This window comes from Zootoca vivipara, chromosome 4 (assembly GCF_963506605.1).
Source record: "Zootoca vivipara chromosome 4, rZooViv1.1, whole genome shotgun sequence".
Lineage (NCBI taxonomy): Eukaryota > Metazoa > Chordata > Lepidosauria > Squamata > Lacertidae > Zootoca > Zootoca vivipara.
Window position 1 is genome coordinate 18,236,258 of NC_083279.1, and position 20,979 is coordinate 18,257,236.

The 20,979-nt window shown below is 40.2% G+C and overlaps 1 protein-coding gene across 4 annotated transcripts in view; it reads right to left on the reverse strand.

Annotated features, from left to right (window-relative positions):
* Positions 1-252: 252 nt before the first annotated feature.
* The window catches only part of NDFIP2 (Nedd4 family interacting protein 2), a 46,633-nt gene continuing 25,906 nt past the window's right edge, over positions 253-20,979 (reverse strand). For 3 of the 4 annotated variants that reach the window (XM_035115009.2, XM_035115010.2, XM_060273352.1), the window contains exons 2-9: positions 19,531-19,690; positions 18,914-19,053; positions 17,358-17,417; positions 13,647-13,734; positions 9,574-9,698; positions 7,114-7,180; positions 5,499-5,604; positions 253-2,365 (exon numbers count right to left, since the gene is read on the reverse strand). In XM_035115009.2, coding sequence (XP_034970900.1) covers positions 5,501-5,604; positions 7,114-7,180; positions 9,574-9,698; positions 13,647-13,734; positions 17,358-17,417; positions 18,914-19,053; positions 19,531-19,690 — 744 coding nt within the window. In that variant the 3' untranslated portion in view covers positions 253-2,365; positions 5,499-5,500. The remainder of the gene's footprint in view (positions 2,366-5,498; positions 5,605-7,113; positions 7,181-9,573; positions 9,699-13,646; positions 13,735-17,357; positions 17,418-18,913; positions 19,054-19,530; positions 19,691-20,979) is intronic. The other variant, XM_060273353.1, reaches the window with a different exon arrangement.

Here is a 20,979-nt window from a genome sequence, read left to right on the forward strand (position 1 = left end):
AAAGCATCCAGAGACGAACCATTTGACCTGATAGAAACTGTAGCAGAGTTTCCTAATGTGCAACATAAAACCAGGAGCCTTTATTCCAAAACAAAAACTTTTATTCATCTGCCTCTTATGAGAACAAATAATGCAAAAAAAGGAAGATAAATAAGAGAGATAGAGAGGAGAGAAAATCATAGAAAAAATACTGATGAATTCAGAGAGAAACACATGGGAATTCCCAAGAGAATCTTGTTTTCATGAAAAGCAGTAGTGGGCTTTTGCTTTCAAACTCTTCGGCCTTTTTTTTTTAATTATTATTAATCCTGAAATATTAAAGAATATAAACCTTATGCATACAATAGATACAAAATTGGATACAGCACTAAATGAGACATATAATTCCTCTACACATTAGTATTAAAAATGCAAGAGTTCAAATTAAGAAACAAACAAAAGAATAAATGTGCATCTACCACTCCCAAAACGCAGAGTGATTAGTGATTGGCAGCAACTGAGATGAGAGCTGTTTGTGGATGTCTGGGAGATTTCGTCTCCCGCCATGCCAGAGTGCAGAGTCCCAGAGATGTTTGGGGGAGAAACACATGTGCTTCAACATTTGCCTCCCCATAAAAAGCCCTAGATATATTCCTTTGCACGGGAGGGCCATCATTACTATGGTGCAAATACCACTGATGGCAAATTGCTTGCATTTTTGCAAGGAAAATGAAAATGTGCCTGATGGAATTGACCTAAACTTAACATCATTCCTGCGAAAGCATGGCAAGTAACCTTTGGGGTTAAGGAACGGCGATTATGGAAATACTCCCACAAAACACAATGACAAGGAAAACTGACACTCCAGCTTAAAGAACTAGGTTGTTCATCCACTGGTGATGTGCAATGTCTGTTCCTTTCAGCTGGAACGGAGCAGGGCTCCTTGACAAACTCACCCAGCGGAGTGGAGGTTGTGCAGTCAGAGTCAGAGAGTGTACAATCCTGATCTCCAGTTAGAGCCAATGATTGTAGGGCTGGGTGAGAAAGAGGAGTGGGGTAGAGGTCTACCTACCTAGAAAAAAGTGCAGGATCAGACTAGCAATTATCTTACGCTAGCCTTTCCAATGAGATGATGAACATGACAAAGAACCAAGTGGAAGATTTCCTCCCCCCTGCAGGACTGGGACTCAAAATCCATCAGATTTGTGCCCTTAAGGAAACATTGTTGTTCTGATGCAAGTCTTAATTCTTTTGGCTCTGTACAGATTGTTGCCAAAAGCTTTCTTGCAGGGCTTAACGCTCATAAAGTTACACAGCCCCAAAGACCCGTATGCACATCAAACTGGTAAGACATTGGAGAAGAAGTGATATTGCTAATATTTTGCTATTGTTTGTAATCCGGACACTTATTTTTGAAGTTTAAGGGCTGGTGGGAACGTTTTGGAAACAGCGCAGCCACTGATCCAACATGGTTCAATCCCACGTTGCTCTGCTAAGGCAGAAATGGAGAGGCCACATAGGAAGAGAGAGAGCAATCCCATTACTTCCTGATCTGATAATTGAGGCTACTGCTCCCATCTCCCTTCCGGTTTCCTAGATCACTAGAACAGCGTGGGATGGTGTCACACTTTCATGTAATTTAATGATCAGATCAAAAATTGGGAGTTTATGAACTACAGCGCGTGCAGGTTTTTTACTGTATATGCTTGCTTGAATCTGTTCAAACTGGGCTTAAAATGGCAGTGATTAAGGCTACTGCTTTTATGGCCCACATCTATGTAGGGGGTGGGGGGACCCAAATTCACACCAGTGTAAGAGAGGTGCACTAGGGAAACCTTGGTTAGCCCTCGACAGCTTTTCAATGTGTGTTTATAGAACTACATATCATGTGATAGAGCAGTTTTTATGTGCATAATTGGATGAATGCAATTTACATACTAACAGAGTCTGAGTGGCTTACTGTGAGTCATTCAGTACAAATTACTTGTACTTAATGAAACTTCTGTTAAGTAGATAGTACATAATACTGTGAAAACAAGTTACCACTTTAAATCTTCCAGATACAAAACACAAATTAGTCAAGTCTGGCTGTATTCAACTGCTTAGCAGACCATATGCATGGAATTTATTCTTTTTAAAGTTCTTGTTAAATTAGCACATATGCATATGTGCAAGACAAAAGGCAATGCTTAATATAAATATTGAGTGGAATGAGCAGAAATGGCACTTAAGCATAGACCACCCTGTCATTCCCTAAGCGGCAAAAAGATCCTGCTTCAAATTTATCTCCTGCTTCTAGTAGTCGTCTTTCCCTATTCGCTTGGAAGGTTACAGATTGGCTGGAAGTTCACATTGGTATGAGAAAGGAATGTCTGGTCGATGCAGTCTGGGAATAAAAGAAGAGAGCTGTAGTTTAGTTAACTAAAAAACCAGCAGGATAATCAAACAACATATTTAACTAGTTACAGGTAGGTAGCCGTGTTGGTCTGAGTCGAAGCAAAATAAAAAAATTTCCTTCAGTAGCACCTTAAAGACCAACTAAGTTTATATTTTGGTATGAGCTTTCGTGTGCATGCACATGAAGAAGTGTGCATGCACACGAAAGCTCATACCAAAATATAAACTTAGTTGGTCTTTAAGGTGCTACTGAAGGAAATTTTTTTAACATATTTAACAATACTGCATTCTGAAATATATATGTGAATATAGTCCCTTGGGGATATTTCAGTACATGGAAATTTTTTCACTGTTACAACAATAACTCTGGTGGAGGCAAATTAGTTTCTGGGCTAAATTCAAGGTGCTTTAATCTTTGAAACCCCATATGTTTTCCCCTATGGTATCTGAGTGAGCATTTCCCCCCTACATTCCTTCCCAGGTGTTAAGAACAGGAAGCAAGGCTTTTCCTGCAGGTGTAACCACCATCAGAAATGTGACTGGACACCACCTTGGGGTGGTGGCCAACGATTGTGGAATTCCCTTCCTTCAGAAAAACTCAAGATTCGTTTAGTTGCCCCTTCTAAAGCCCATGGAAACCTCTGCTTAGAAATATCTTAAGTTTGTAAACCCTTGGGAGACACGGTTTACAGACTGCTACCTATTCCATGTCAAGAATGGTCAGACATTCAGCTGTTTTTATTGATAATTTATGCTATGGTGTTGTTTTCACCTATGTTTTAAGGGCTCCAGTCAGTTATACGTTTTGAAAACAAGCATACAGCTCATTTACATTATTCTGAAGCCTTATTAAATTGGTTGGTCTACATTCTTATCTGCATCCCCTGAATTATATTCTAACAGTGATACAAAGAGTAATAGCAGATTAATACTAGATTATAGTATAGTACAGTAGATTATAACAGATTAAAACTGAATATTGATAACTATTTAAGTGTGAAGATAGTCTTTGCCTTAAACACAAGCCTTACTACACTATATTTGGGGCCCCTTTCCCTCATTTTATCCCTTCTGCGCATCTGCATATAATAATATAACTTCTGTGGTCAGTTTAGGGGCATGATACTCCGGGGATGTTAAACTCTGGACAATATCATTTATATATAAATTATATATGTGGGAGGTAGGATGCAACCTTGTTTCACCCCCTTTGTGGCTGGTACGGATGCTGTGAGCTGCCCATTTGTAGAGCAACACACTTTCAGCACAGTGTTTTTATACAGACACTGTGAAATAATCTTTTATCTATACTTGGAAGAATTCAGCTTATCCCACAGTCTCACTCGAGAGATTGAATCAAATGCAGCTTTCAGTTCAATGAAATCTGCATATAGCACACCACCTGGTTTCTTAACATAAAAGGTAAAGGTAAAGGGACCCCTGATCATTAGGTCCAGTCGTGACCGACTCTGGGGATGCAGCGCTCATCTCGCGTTATTGGCCGAGGGAGCCAGCGTACAGCTTCCATGTCATGTGGCCAGCATGACAAAGCTACTTCTGGTGAATCAGAGCAGCGCATGAAAACGCTGTTTACCTTCCCGCTTGGAACAGTACCTATTTATCTACTTGCAGTTTGGCGTGCTTTCGAACTGCTAGGTTGGCAGGAGCTGGGACCAAGCAACAGGAGCTCACCCCATCGCAGGGATTCAAGCCGACCTTCTGATCAGCAAGCCCTAGGCTCTGTGGTTTAACCCACAGCACCACCTGCGTTCTTAACATACTTATCTAAAAAATGGGCTAGTACAAAGCAATGGTCTATAGCGGATCCGCCTTGTCAAAATCCTGCTTGCTCTTCAGCAAGAATAGCTTCATCGCTTATCCAATCAACTAGCTTATTGTAAAGACACTTTGCATATAATTTGCTAATTACAGGTAGCAAACTAATTGGTCTATAACTAGCCGGATCGGATGCAAGGCCCTTTTTGAATATAGGGATGACTACCATTGTGGTCCAAACTTCAGGAAATAACCCGGATGAATCAATAAATCAGACTATTATGCATTTAAACTACTCTGTCCTTTCCTTTCCTTCCCCACCCCATGAAACAGCCTTCTGGAAAGTGAACATTGTGCATGCCACCTCTCTCTTCCTTCAAATCCCTCCTTACAACCCACCTTTTCCACATGGCTTTTGGTTTATCCTCTTAATCCTCATCCAAACTTCAAGTGTTTGTAACAGCATTTGCCCACATTCTCCCCTCTTCTGTCATCCCCCCCCCTCTCCTTTTTAGATTTTAAGCTCCTTGGGAAACAGGAACCCATCTACATTGCTGGCATAATTCTGTAAGGCACCACTGCACACTGATGGTGCAGTTTAAACATCCTCTTCTTTGTCCAGGGAGATGACTATGTTTGGAAAGAGTCAGTATTGTGATATTAATATTATACCAAGACCGCAAGTGTTGCAAAGGGAAACCTGTAATTCAAATCGCACTTTGACAAGGAACTTGAGCTACTTTTATGCACCTTGCTATTTTCTCAGCCCGCAAGACACACACTCCAAAACTGAAATATGGTCTAACTTGCATTTTGTCAGCAGGCCTTGCAAAAGCCTTATGCCAAGTGATCTGAAAACTGAAAAAGGGTATGCAAATGTCATGGGCAATGTTCAATGGGACCATACTCCATCAGTTAAAACCCTGGTATATCTCTCTTCTATAGAATATAGGTTGAAGTTTAAATGCTCATGGACTCTGAAGACATAATAGTCACGCCTGCCAAATGTTAAAAAGGTGTTTAGGGAGTTGACTTATTCTCACTATAGAAGAGTCAGACATTTATGTAAAGGCCTACAACATTTAACGAAGTTGGGGAAATCAGATATTAACAGTTCGCTTTTCCGTCAGAGGAATACATGGGATTTGCTGTTGCTGTTTTTTTAAAAAAGAAGGGGGGGACTAAACCCTGACATTGCAGAAATGGTTGAAAAACAAAGGCAACTATCAAGCAATAGAAGGCAATATTTGTGCATGCATGCCAAGTGTGCAAAACTGAGAAAGCAATTTGGCTGAAGGCATTTTCTGTGCCAAGTACTTACCTACAAAAGGAGCTACGGTGCTTACCTCTAGTACAAGAAGAAAAATCTTGTTCTATGAGCAGCTGCCATACTTTCAGACATGTTTCTGACTTTTAGGTAATTAACAAAACCTCGGAAAAATAGGAGGAGGCCTGAAAGCAGAGGTGCAATGTGAAACGTTGATTAAAAGATGCATTCTCATACTAATCGAAAGTAAGGAAGCTTTCAATGATTTGCTATTTTACACGTACAGTACAGTAAACCAGCGAACTTTTATAGAGTCACATCAACATACCGTACCTTGGCGAGTGCAAGGATAGGATGCTTTCCTAAGCGGGCTTTCTAAGTAGGAAGTTGGGAACTGTACAGAGAAGCTAAAAATATATGGAAAGTAGGATGAAAGCTTAACTTTCCTATGCAATCAATCTCAGTATCTCCAAAGGAACCTATATTAAGATTTTGGTGATAAATTACTGGATCAATCAACGACCGTAATTTTAATTAGACTTGCGCTTTACTCTTGCTTTTACTTTCAAGTTGTGTATGGGCTATTTGGGCATTTATTTGCATCAGTGGTACATTAAGTTCTGATATTTTATGGGCCATTTCAAGAAAGCTGGCATGGAATTTTAAAATAAAGTGGTAGGAATAAGCTATAAATAGTTGGGGTGATAGTTACACCACAAGGCAAGATCACCAGCTGACCCAAGCAAGTGAGCCAAGCTTCGGACGTACAATGGATGCTCAAATACACTTAAAAGCCTTCTTTTCCCCAGCAACCTTCCCCGCAGCTGCCCCAGAAGCCTGAAGCTCAGCAGACTGCTTTTCAAAAGAAAATCGAGGGAACAGAAGCACTGTGTTCAGCAGCATAAAGCCCTTCCCCTTGCCTGAGTGAATAATGATTAATGCACAGTGCATTTCTAAGGCAAAAAGGATACCTCCATGGACTGAATACAAAGTGACAGGCACACTCGCATTCAAAACCATTCATATAGTCCAAGAAAATAATTATAAAAACTAGGTATCTTAAAAGGAAAGCTTATACGTAAACTTTGACCTTATGTACTTAAATAGTCTTAGTTCAGTTGTGATGCTGTGTTTTAAACATAATGAGATCAATTCAGAAATTCAGAAAGCTTTATCTTATTAAGATTTAGAAAATGTTAAAATCAGAAAAATCAGAAAAATCTACTCTCTGTCTCTAACAGATTTCTATTTTTCTGACTTTTAAAAAGGAGTGGTGGTAAAACAAAGATTATCAATGAAACCCACAGAGGATGAGAAATATAAACCAGATTGTCAAACAGAACGTTAAGGATAGGTATCAGATGACCCTTTGCATTAGCATGTTTGGGATTTTGCTTTTAAAAGTTAAGTTAAATATTTAATTGTTCAAACTTTATTTATTGAGGACTGGTGCCACATTCAGGTATGAACCGCCTCTTGTGAAAATTATTTTGTCTGTGAAGAGGCAATGTGGAAATTCTATCTAACATGCTTGATCTGTGAGAAGTTCTACCGTCGCTACAGTAAGCCCTTAATTTCAATGAGCATACATGTGCAAATTTACTGCCATCTTTCTTAAACCCAGTTAGGATTGCTCTACTCAGTTATCGAGTTATTTGGAAATTCAAAAAGTAAAGTTTTTGATCGGGACTTACCAAGTACAAGAAATATCCACCAAAGCCAGTATTGTCCATTGAAATAACCAGTAAAGTAATCTGAGAACTGGAAGAGGAGAAAAGCCCCCAAACATGTTAGCTACATTTTAAATCATGATTGTAACATATGAGGATTACTGAAAATACATATCTCAGACATTACAGAACATACACAACAAATTAAAAAAATCACAATTGGTGCATTTGGGAAGACAAATATACTCTGTGCGGTTTTAGAATAAAAGAGGAGTTCTTTCTTTTACTTTCTTGCAAGCAAAGAAGTCTCAACCAACCTGTGAAAAATGGTTTATTAAACATTGCTCATTAGAATCAGACAGTCACCCTAATAATGGTTGCATTCGTAAATCCGTCACCCCCCCCCCCCCCGGTCTGCCATCTCAAACACATTACAGGATCCTGCTGCTTTCGATATTAACACCAAAAGTCACATTAGTTTAATCTTATCAGATGGGGATGTTTGGCTGACCCCACAAAAGGAGAGCTTTTGACCTTTTGTACACCCCCTACTGATAATCGCTGCCAAGAATACCAGTTCCATAAAGACCCCTGATTCATTAAACTCTTTTCATTTTCAAACTAGATTCTCCTGCATTCAGTTCCCAGCAGTGAGCTGAACGCAGCTAAATGAACCTTGAAGGGCCAATTCAATCGTTCCTGTTAGCGAGCACGGTAGACAGTTTTGTCTTCTCTGTGATGTGGGAATCTGAACAGGCAGCTGGAGGGTAGGGTGTGATGGTTTTGGAGACAGGTATCTGGCCTTCAGCAGACTGCAGACTGCATGCTTCACTGATAAAAAGGGCTGAATCAAATGAATCCAAGAACTCAGGACGGTTGCAGCCTGAAACTCAAAGTAAGGCAGAACGTCCACTGCAACTTTTAGAGCGTGGTAAGAAACAATTTAGTCAAGCACGGGCTATTCAATCACTTCCTACTCTGTTGCTACAATTGCCCCAACTTGCCAATCAACTCTAGGTTGTTTCGTGTCAGTAAATAATTGGCTAATTGGCAAATGCAGTATGTTAAGTCAAACATTTAAAGAAACAAGGCAGGGCCAAATGCTCTTATAAATGATTACATAGCAGAAAAATAAGGTCAGTTTGCACATAATCATTTAAACAGGCTAATGGAGCATTTCCATTATTTAAAGCTTGTTAGTGTATTCATGGCATTTGCAAAAACAAACAAACAAACAGTAAAAACAAAAATACTTCCAACAAGGTCTAACAATATGCATTCATCAAATGCAGATAGGCTTCCCACAGTATTACAACACATTCACTACACTTTAGTAAGAGATGGCCACGTTATTATAGCTTGGCCAACTATGAAGGTTTCATAGGGCCATGAACAACCTGTTCCTGCCAACTTCAACCAAGCAGTACACTTGCCTCTGTTTTTGTGTGGTCCCACCTATTTATATCACCTAGACTTGGCATTATGACGCAACTGCAGTGCAGCAGAGGACACACACCGGAAAGGGCTTAAGCCTGCTGTAAGTCCGAGATTTCTCCAGGCTGTGGGCAAAAAGGGGGGAGCTACAGGAAACCCAAACAGGCCAGCAAGGAAGGTTTGTAATAACTGTAGGCAGAACAGGTCAAGTATCTGACATCTATTAAAATTCCCATGCCTGAGCAATTTTAAGGGGGTCTCTGCTGCTGTGTTAAATGCAAAAGACTGCCTTTGTGTCACCCCTCCCTCTGCTTTCCTTTGGATGTGACCTGCTTGTCTCACCTTTGCACCCTCTCAAAAATTTGGCAGGAGCAGGGAATCTGTAGCATCCTTAAGTAGCTGCTGGTGCCCATGTGCCCTGAGCGTGCCCAGACCCTCAAGCCTGACCTGGGCCCAAATTTTAACATTAACAGCACTTAGAAAAGCTTTTAATGGTTTGAGGCAAAAAGGTACCATATTGCAACATTTATTGGGAGCTTCTGTACCCTGTCCCACAACAGCTTACATACAATCAATTAAAAGAGGACACTTCCAGACTTCAGGCCAAAAAATCCAAAATGCATGGCCCAAAATGAAAAAGGGATCTGAAGGGAGGAGGGGGAAAGCAAACTCAGGCACCAATTCTTCAATGTGAATAGTATGTCTTATAATAATGACTAGCTAGAATGGAATACACAAACTACCAAGTTGCGTGATAGACATGTTGTTCCTCTTGCCTAAATTGAATCATCTGTAGAAATAACATCATAGTTCAATAAAATTAAAGCATTAAAAGATAACCAATGAAACAAAACAACTATAAAGGCAAAAGTTCCCATGTCATAAAAACCAACCACATAACTCAAATTTTGTTGCGTTAAACTACAACAAATTCTTGGTACTTTAAGTAGATTATTGATCAAAGTGGAAATAATTATCTGCCAATATTCATTTTAAACAAAAAAGTGCTTTTAAAATTCATTTTAAAATCTGTAATTGGAAGAGGCTTACTCGAACAATGAGAATCCATTTGATCAGAGACAGCCCAAATCCACAGATGGCACCATATCTTCCTGCTATGGTGTTCGTTATGCAGAACGATAAGCAAAATCCAATCCAGTTGAAAATGAAGGCCACTAAAATGAAATGAATGTCTCGTTAAAACTTAATTGCATTTCTGTTTAGCTGAATTCATATGTGTGTGTGTGTGTGTGTGTGTGTGTGTGTGTGTGTGTGTGTATGTAAATTGACTTTTTCAAGATACTTATTTAAGACTGTTTAAATGGTAAAAGCAAACAATAAAAAAGAAACCGCTAAGAACGGAGAAGCAATGGAGTACTTAGGGTGAACTGGGATGAACCAAATCAAAGTTCTAAGGCGTCACAGACACTCCTGATAAAATGTCCAGAGTGAGCAACTCTGAGGATCTCCCAATAAATAGCAAAAAGCTTGAGTCAAAAGTGTATTATGGATGTGGCTGCTTCCTCACTTCTAACATAACAAAATTTCCCTATGAAAGATGGCTTTAAAAGAAGCACTCATTTTAGTATCCCGGGAGGTCATCCAGAGATTTGGAGCAAGATGTCATCAACACGCAGATAACATACAGGTGCACTTTCACTTCTTATACAAAACAGGTGAAGCTATAGGGATACTAATCCGATGCCTGGATCTGGTAAGTGATGCATGAGGGCAAGAAACCTGAAATCCAGTCCAGACAAGATGGAGGTGATGTTAGGAGGTGGTTTGTCTGCTCTAAGAGAAGTTCAACCTGTTCTTGATGGGATTGCATTCTCCTTGTCTTTGGAGCCCTGAGTAGCTTCCATAGCACAAAGCAGCTTTCACCAGCTTTGGCTATGCACCAGCTCTAGCCGGTTCTGGACACAGATACCCTGGCAATAGATCTATTAACATTCCCGTTGACTACAGTGTACTGTACATGCCTTTAAGAACTCTCAGAAAATGTAGTTGCAATCTAGCCATTATATTTCAAACTAACTGGGTCTGGTTGAACTAAACATTACACCAGCTTTAAAATGGCTAAAATAGCTCCCTATTCATTTCCAGGAATAATTCAAAGTATCAGTATTGACCTTTAACGTGTATTAAGATCTGCCTTAGAGACCCTCCTCCAGGATGTTAAAGGTAAAGTGACCCCTGACCATTAGGTCCAGTCGTGGACGACTCTGGGGTTGCGGCGCTCATCTCGCTTTACTGGCCGAGGGAGCCGGCATACATCTTCCAGATCATGTGGTCAGCATGACTAAGCCGCTTCTGGCGAACCAGAGCAGCACACGGAAACGGTGTTTACCTTCCCGCTGGAGCGGTACCTATTTGTCTACTTGCACTTTGACATGCTTTCGAACTGCTAGGTTGGTAGGGGCAGGGACCAAACAACGGGAGCTCACCCCATCACGGGGACCTTCTGATCGCCAAGCCCTAGGCTCTATGATTTAACCCACAGCACCACCCACGTCCCATTATGTTCCTAACAGGATGTAAGGAAGATAGCAATTAGCAATTGGACCTTCTCTATAGCATCATCCTGGCTTTAGAATTCTCTTCCCAAGGATTTTCCAGATACCAAGTTTATCTTTTCAGCATAGGGTGAAACACTTAACAGGCTTTTTAGGTCACCAATTTCAACTCTATTTTTAGCTGGCTGCTCCATCTGTATTTTTCATTGAAGATATTTTACCCTTTCATTGTTTTTAAGTGTTTTACATTGCATGCCTCTCTGGAAATTTCTCTGTTAAAAGTGAGGGGCTTCAACTGCTGGGGATAAACACAACCCACTATCAAAAGATTAACAGATTTAATGGTCCTTTTCTTTCTAGAGGTCCAGAAATTGCAGGGAGTTTTGTATTCCCCACCCCATTGCTCAATACTGCTAGACTGGAAAAGCAGCCTCCACAGTGGTGTGCTAAATATTTAAAGGAGCATCACGTCTTATGCCTTGTGCTAAGGAGGTGCACAAACTCACATTTCTATTTACAAGTGGCAAGTTCCATCATGCGGAGCTCTTATTTTCATTAGAGTACTCAGCTTTTTGAGAAGCTGCTCCAGTTTCCCAGAAACATTAATCAGAGCTGTCAAAATGTAATTTTACTCTTCCACCAGTTCCTTGTTTACATCTAGATTGCACAACTTGCAACCCACCGAACTGAACATAGCCTAAAGGCCATATATGGTAACTACCTAGAGCTTGATAAATCTCCTGATTTTGCTGCCTGTGAAAATTAGGGGCAGCGAAGCCATTTGGTATTATCATATGTGGCTCATCTGCTGTGCTTGGGCAATGCTGACCTGGCTGACATGAATTGAAAGAAGCCCGTGCCCCATTATCCTAATACAGAGCTTTCCAAACTTTTCATGTTGGTGACACAGTTTTTGGGCATGCATCTTTTTGAGACACAGTAATTCAGTTTTATGGCATTTCTGTGCGCTGCTCTGGTTTGCCAGAAACAGCTTAGTCATGCTAGCCACATGACCCGGATGCTGTCTGCGGACAAACACCAGCTCCCTTGGCCTATAGAGCGAGATGAGCGCCGCAACTCCAGAGTTGTCCACGACTGGACCTACCGGTAATGGTCAGGGGTCCCTTTACCTTTACCTTTAATTCAGTTTTACTAGCAAACCAGAGGCTTTCCAGCCACTGGAGGAGCGCGGGGAGCATTCGTGCAACACACCTAAGGACTGCAGCTGACAAACTAACGTGCCGTGACACACAGTTTGTAAAGCTCTGCTCAAATGTGCTTTTTTACTTTGCAAACAGCACCCAAAGATATGCTTGTATAACATATCTGTAGTATTCCATTAAAAAACAAACACCGAATCTCTATGCTAAAGACCTGAGTTATTGCAGGTAATTTCAAGTATCGACATGAATAGTTGCAAAACAGTAAACACTTGTTGCATTTAAGTCATGCAATGATAGCAGCTGCAATACAGAGAACTGTCACAGGATGGCAGTCATGTATCATGATCCACAGCAAGGACAGAAACTAATATAACTTCAAAATAAGGAGCAACGTTCAGTGTGTGTGACACACTATGAAACTACTGGACTCGAATTACAATGCTTCAATTACTGTAAATTCAGAACCGGGTGCTTTTATCATAGCACTGGTCTACTGGGGAGGAGAATAGGATCTGGGTGAGAAAGATTCTTCATCTTACTCCACATAGCAAGAACCCAGCATATGTTATTAATGTCAGTAAAAACTGATATGTCAGAGTACAGATAATCAACCTACACTTTGCCTCTACTTATTCAGCCTCGGAAGTCAAGTGCCAATATATCATTGGCCGCTCATGGAGTTAAATTTGCTCAAACTGCATGTCAATGGCAACTCTTAACAACACAGATCTCTCTCAGGATTCTAACATGCTTTGCAATTTGACGCATACGCCTAAAATCGAAAAACGTGAGGATCAAGGCTGATTGATGGCGCCTTGTGGCGCACATGAATCTAGGTCAAACTGCAAATTGTCACTGCCTAACGTGTGGAACAGCCCTCAGAAGAGAGCTAAATTATGTACAAGACTTTGATATATTTCTCTATTCTCCGTTAGTAAATGCTGCGTCTTGTGTGGCTGGGAAGAGAGGATTATTAGAATCATAGAACTGTAGAGCTGGAAGGGACCACAAGGCTCATCTAGTCCAACACCCTGCAACGCAAGAATCTTTTTGCCTAACCTGAGGCTCGAACCCACGATCTTGAGATTAAAAGTCTCATGCTCTACCAATTGAGTAACATCAAGAATTCTGTTGCATTTACCTTATACCATGGTGGAGGAACCCCTGGCTCAGGGTCTGAGTGTGTCCCAGCCCCTGCGCTCTCCCCCCCCCCCATCCTGCTCTGTCGATTTTACCTGGCTGGAATGTGTCCTTGAACTGTGATGAAACCTTTTGCATATCTGAATGGAGGATGGACTGTGATGAGTGTCTGGCCACACCCATCACTGGTATGCAGCTGTCAGAAAGTTGTTTGCAATGAGAAGTGGCCCTTGGGCTGAAGGGTGTTCCCCATCCATGCCTCGCACAACTGCTGCTTACAAGGACACAAAGATGTGTTACTTACTGAAAAAAGCCAACATGAAGATGCCATCATTGCCCACACGAAGCTGGTCTGCATCACTGAAATCATCCCTTGGGGGATACTCTTCTTCCTTTAAGATGATGGTGGTGATGATTAATAAACACACATTGCATGGAATTAAATTTATACTTTTCAAACTGCTACTTTAAGTGGGAGTAGGTATCTATGTAAAAAAAAAATCAAGGTGACTACATACGTACACTTCAGTTGCTAAGACTGCTGGTTCATAATAAGTTATTTTTATTTATTAAGTGTCCATGGCCACACATCAGTAAAATTCTGTGACTTAAAAATAAAAAATGAAATATTTAAAAACAGAAAATGCAATAATAAGAAAAGCAATAACGAAGAAAAAAAACTCTAGTTCAGTATCATTTATTTTAATATTGCACTGAAGCCAAGCTAAACCTATTTACTGAAAAGTGTTTCTAAATTGCTTAATATTCTAAGATTTCTAAGGACAAACAGAAAAACGGTATCATAAAAACAAATCTTGAAATGGCAGGGTCGAATCTTATGGGTCTGGGAAAACTTGGGACATAAAGTTATGTCTTTGTCAGATGCTCAAAGCAACTGATAGAGGACACTTCAGGTGCGGTAGAGGGGTGCATATTGCAGAACACAGGAGCAAGAGCAGAAAAAATTTCTATTTTCCAGTTACTGCTTGAATGGGAAACCTGCAGCCTTCCAGATGTTGCTGGAATTCCACCATCCCTGGCCAAACCACGCTGGCACGGTTTGATGACAGTTGAAGTTCAACAGCATCCGCAGCCCCCACGGATTCTCTCCTTGTTGTGGGGTGTGGTATGAGTACAGGACTTTACAGCCCTGTCCAACTGGAACAACACCTTGAAAATGACCTGGCAGCTAATTGGCAGCCAGCAAAGTTCTCTCTATAATATGTCTGCAGCCATGTACTCAACTCAACAACCTGGCTGCGGTGCAGTGTTCTGCACTGCCAACGGCTTATGGAGCTGTCTCTTGAAAGACACATTAAGGTAGTCCAATTTGAGATTACTAACACACATACATCAGGCAGCTACGCTATCCTTGCTGAGGAGAAGGCACAGTTGGTTAACCAAATTAAGCCGATAATAGGCATGCCTTGCCTTCGATGTTACCCAGACCTCCCTCGGCAAAGGTGGATCACAGAGAGCGCACACACACACCCCAAAATGACACATCTGGTCCGTCAGAAGGAGTGTGGTCCCATACAGACCTGGGAACTGCTCACCAACCAAGTCTCCCTCTTACCAAAGTATAGGCCGGGCTTCCTCAACCTTGGCCCTCCAGATGTTCTGAGACTACAATTCCCATCATCTCTGACCACTGGTCCTGCTAGTTAGGGATCATGGGAGTTGTAGGCCAAAAGCATTTGGAGGGCCGAGGTTGAGGAAGCCTGGTATAGGCCCATGAATGGCTTCTATATTCTCATCACTCCCCATCACTTCATCTCTTTCTTTCCCAAGCTAATGGGTTAGGCCCACATATTCCTTCCTGGTAGTCAACCAAAAGAAAGTTGCGCTTTAAAATTACTTAGCCACTGAAGTCAGAGAGCCCCTTCACATTTCAAGTTGTTGGGGTGCAGTATAACATGTAGGACAAAGACACCGGTTGAAAATGCAAACACAGAGAAGGGAGCAGTGATTGGCTGCCCCCCCAAAAAAATGTACATTTATGGGGAACGCTAAAATGTCAATGGGCCACCAGTTTATGTATGCATATTTAACACAACACCCTAAAGCAGGCATAGGCAACCTTGGCTCTCCAGATGTTTTGGAACTACAACTCCCATGATCCCTGACCACTGGCCCTGTTAGCTAGGGATCATGGGAGTTGTAAAGTGTGTACTTTCTAGTTAACTCAACAGAAAAGATCAGGTGTGTGTCTTTCTTCCCTAAGTCTTGCTACAGTAATTAAGATTTTAGATTCTGTTGAGTATGCGTCTCAACGAGGAACCATAGTTTACTGAGGGACTGCAGAAAGGTCTAAGTTGGTTCTCTGACTTCTGTATTGAAAAGGAAGTCAGTTTCGGGAAGATTATTTCCGTTTGTGAGACAGACGCAATGAAACTCCACCAACGCCAAATGCTTAACCTGCTCCCTATGCTTACAGAGCCTTGGCCTTCAAGTCTTAACTTCTGGCTTCCGCTCTTCAGTAAATAAAGTAGGTGGCCAGAAGGTATCCAGTTGGTATGTCAGGGTTCGATCAAAACACACAAAAGTTAGAACTATAGCTAAGACACTTCAGCAACTTCCAAGGATTCTTGTCATTGTTTTCCTCCTGCCTTAGTGGCACTTTGGGAAGTTTGGAGATTATTTTTGTTAAGGGAACTTTGTCATCAAAGAAGCTGGAGAATCCCTAATTCTACTGCATTCCTGGATATATTTTATTTTGAAGATGCATATACAGCATTATTTAAAATGCTGCAGTAGACCCTGTATAAACATAGACAGACCTATCTAAATATTTTCTGATTTCCACCCTCAACTGTTCACATACATTTTAGTAGTTAGGGACTCTCTCTAAATTCCCACTACATAATATGAACTTAAATCTCATTGATTTTAGCTACGCTATTGAGATATTCAACATGTGCTCATGTGATCGTGCAATGTAAGACAACAGTTCATCCGCAAGTGTGTAATGAATATTCTAAATCAAAAGCGTTGCTGCTATCAGACAGCAGAGGGTGCTAACATCCTAAAAAATACAACTTCAGTTGAGGTACCATAGTTTTGGTGCTCATACCATGGCAATGTTAAGCAGCAGTACGGTGTCCCTACATTATTTATCACTTTTTTTTACTTGCTAATATGTACTATGGAATAGCGAAAATTATACCTATTTTGACTATATAGAAAGACATTATAACAAACATATATTTGCTTCGCATTCTGCCTGGTAATGTTTGGTGGCTGCAGCATGAACAGGTATTTGACAGAAATTAGCCTAAACACAACTTCATTGGTATTTTAGAAATACCAAACAATCATCATTTGGAAGCATAAAGGTGCTGCGTAGTAACATCTCACAGAAACTTTATGAACTGAAAGCTAGTGTTGCATTTAATTTCCTTTCATCATTCCTACTGGATACATTTCCCACTCCAACCCCCAAATATTGGAAATTGCAACAGTATCCAATCCAAAGGCAGAAACCTTGTTCACAGCAAGATACACTCTAAAATGGGGGAGGCTCAATTGCCCACACAAATGATGCTAGTTTGAATGGCCATGGTCAATGCTCCCCAAACTGATGTTATCCCGTTGTTTTGGACTAGAACTCCCATCAATTGCAGCCAGTATGGTCAATAGTCAGGGATGATGGGAGCTGTGATACAAGGCACACTGTGAAGGTTCTTCTAGAGCAAGGATGCCCAACTTACCAGGTATTCCTGGTTATTTCCCTCATGTTTTCAAATTTATTTCCACTACTATAGCAGATGAAAGGATCTTTTCATAACAGCACAATCTTATGCATGCTTACAATTAAACGCAAGTCCCAGTGTGCTCCATAGTCCTTATTTCTATTTAAGCCTTTATAGAAAACTAATGAGAATCTTAATACAGCATTGTGCGATTTGAATCGCGGCAAGTTCATTGAGAGAAGGCATTGAGAAATTCATTTGTTTCCTGCTTGGCAGGAAGAAAACTCACTGCAAAATCTAAACTTCAGAGAACTGTTTCATACCTCTGGTGGGCTCAGGAATATTTCATCAAACAGACTCCTAGACTCCCTAAATTGGCCGTGCTAAGCATGTAAAGAAAATAAGACAGAAGAACTAAAGGAATGTTAAGCCATTCAGTACAAGTCAAACATTCAAGCAATGTTTCTAGCAAACTAAACTATAATTTAAATGTAATATAATATAAAGAACTGAAAATAGCTCACAGAGAAAGATCCAGTAATTCAAATACTGATAGTGCACTTCTATACATTCATATTCAGAAGCAAGCCCCACTGTATAATGGCACTTACTTCTGGGCATAGAATTGTAGCATGGAAATAGATCATTGCTATTTGGTCCGATTAGAAATGAAAAACTCATGAGGAAGCAGTCACACAAAAATGTGTTTTACTACACAGTATGCAACAGCTTTTACAAATGGGCAACTGAGGTCAAAATACAGGCTAAAACAGCTTTCTGTGGTCTTAACGTTTATCTGAGATAGCATATCACATTGTTACTGTGATGGCAAACCCCTGTATTTGAGCAAACCCTTTCTTATCCGATTTATAAGATTTGAGAGTAGTTTAAAAGGGCAGGAAGTTTCCAATGCTAGCCCCATTTAAGGGTTAGTGAGTGAGTTTGTTTGTTTGTTTGTTTGTTTGTTTAAGCCAATGACTTTTCATTCATATGAATACCATGTGTTGCATTCAATGTAGAGCTAACCAAAACATTCCATCACTGCAAGGATTTCTCCTTGCTCCTGCACCCCCTAAATCAATTTTGGGGATTCTGCCAACCCTGTATAGCAGATTTGGGGTGGTACAAGAGGCGTGTAAGGAGGTGGGGAAGGGAAATCCCCTTGTAACAGCACTAATTGTACTAGGACAGCTATTTAGTTGAATACCACCTACAACCCAGTATAATGACATCAGAGATGGAAAAACATTTAAAATATTTATGCACAAGTTTTTTATATATATAAATAATACAAGTCTTGAAGAAGAATGAGAATAAAAACCTGCAAAAATTCCTACGTGCCAGCAAAATTACTAAGCATGTGCATGCAGCTAGGTACCTGCAGTTTTGTACTGTGACATATACTTACTCTCTAGCATTGTAACTGGTGACCCTTCAGATTACATGCAGCTTAACCACTGCATATGGTGGCCCACCAAGAATTCAGTGGAGCTACTATTGTTGCCTCTCTAGGTCTACGAAGTAGAAAGGACTACTGAGCTCTTGTAGCTGGTGGACTGTGCATGGTTTGATTAGTTATGAACTGAGTTCATGAATATTAAGTATGAAATAAAACTTGAAGCTATCAACGGTTCAATGGGTCCTTTTTTTTACTCCATAAAGTGCTACAGAAACATTCTCGATTCTTAAGGTGCTTTGTACAAATAATCAAAACAAACCCCACCTTAATTTAGCTAGCTAATATATCTTTTAACAAACTAAACAAGTGTCAATGAAATTTGCTTCGGAAATTGATTTTTATCCAATATATACCAAAGCCAATCCGAAGTTACGTATTTCAAAATTGCATGTTTTCATGCTGCACAGATTGCTCACTCACTCTTTGAGCTGCTGCTGCTTCTGCTGCAACAGCTGCCATTGCTGCAGCTTTGGCCTTCTCCGCTTCATCATAAGTGGGAAGAGAGGTAGCTACACTGTATGGAGGTGGCACAGGGTAAAAGTCATTAGGCGATTCCATTTCTGTTAAAAAACAACAACACACACACACATCAACTCATGTTTTAGAGGCTAAATAATCATTAGTCAGAACTACAAGTCTATAAAGCCCTTAAGAATGCCGTATTGTTTCTTATAGCTAGAAATACTGAGAGTGGTTTTATATATTTATCAATACAATTGATTCCTCATATCTCTGTCCTGTTAGGATTGTGGTCCAAGTTTAATCAAGTAAGACATGTTAGCCTTATCATACATAGCCAGAAAGGCATCCAAGACAAATCCATATCACAAAGAACATTAATTTAATCCGGTTATTTGCTCTATTAAGCACAAAGTCATTTGGGTTCCTGTACAAAAAGAAAAGAGCAGATCATATTTTATGAAGGGCAGCAGAAGGAAGCATGAAAAGATGATGGCACCATATGCTTCTGAAAAGATTATTCAAGCTATATTTACTGCTCCAAAAATATCTGAGGTTATATAAATGAAAGGAAATACCTGCTGTTGCAGCTGCGTCTGCAGCAATACTACAGTAAGGTGGAGGTGAAGTATCTTCTTCAGGTAAAGGTGCCTCCATTTGAGAGACTGGTGCAGTTTCTGTAGAGGTGGAAGGTTGTTCAGCCACTGATGATTCTGGAAGATCATCTTCATTGTGGAGCTTTTAAGAAAAACAAATACATTCAGAGAACTGTTTCATCTACTCCGATGCAATTTATTAAGTAATGACTGAAGAGAAACTAGTAACAAGAGTAACTCCTAATCTGGACAACAGTACTCACCTCCCACCTCTCCCAAAAGGCAGCAAGTACATAAAATGGTTTTTTTAATTAAAAAAAACACCATGTATTTGTGCATGATAAAAGGCTGAATGGTACTGTAGTGTTTCACCATCACTCTATTTGTGTATATTGGGGGGAGGGGTGTATTTGAGTTTTCCTAAAAGAACATAAGGATCAACTAGACCCAGACAAAGTAAATGGGTAAGAATATATGAAACCATTTCATGATATGTAGATAACAATGTGCTATTTAAGAATATCACAGAACATTGTCTAAACCAGGCATCCCCAAACTGCGGCCCTCCAGATGTTTTGTCCTACAACTCCCATGATCCCTAGCTAACAAGACCAGTGGTCAGGGATGATGGGAATTGTAGTCCTAAACATCTGGAGGGCCGAAGTTTGGGGATGCCTGGTCTAAACTTTCAACTGCACTCTTCCTGACAGATAATTGGGAGCGAAATCCAACTCATTGCACCTCTGATGTATTGTGACTTATCATGTAGATATGAGTAGTTTGCACTAGGCAAGCTTCTAACAACCCTTGATGTTAGGCCTTATAATGTCTAATTATGATTGATTCAAATACTAGTCTGGAGTGTGAAGCAAGAGTTTCCTATGAACAACGATAACATTTCAGATTTGCCTGGAAATCCTCCAATTATTTCACCATGTCTACAAAGTCCTAGTTTCAGAATATGAACAGAACAAGACATGATAGTAGAAACTAAGGGTTATGCAAACCACCTGTAGCTGCCGGATTTCAGTAAAATCTATTCAGAAATGGTTGAGACATAGCCATTTACCATTTCCTCAAGAAGTGTAAATTTCACTAATTTGTGACCAAATTGGCACTTGTTCTCTTTTTCTGAATTCTTGTTATATATCTCGTTCTGTTTACCAGGTTTGTGATTCATCTGCATTTACATTATGATTCATTGTCATTACATCTAGGTACGTTCAAGAGGCTAGTTATAGTTTGCACTTACATGATATGAACTAAAGAAATAAAAAGAATTGTACTATAACTTGTTCATTATCAGCAGTTACATCGCTCGCATTGTGCGAGTCAGAAGTAATTCTACAACAACTAACATCACATCACACTGGCTGTTTTAAAGTCCTCCTCTTGAACAGGAATTTAAAAATTCCACCACTCAATCTACAA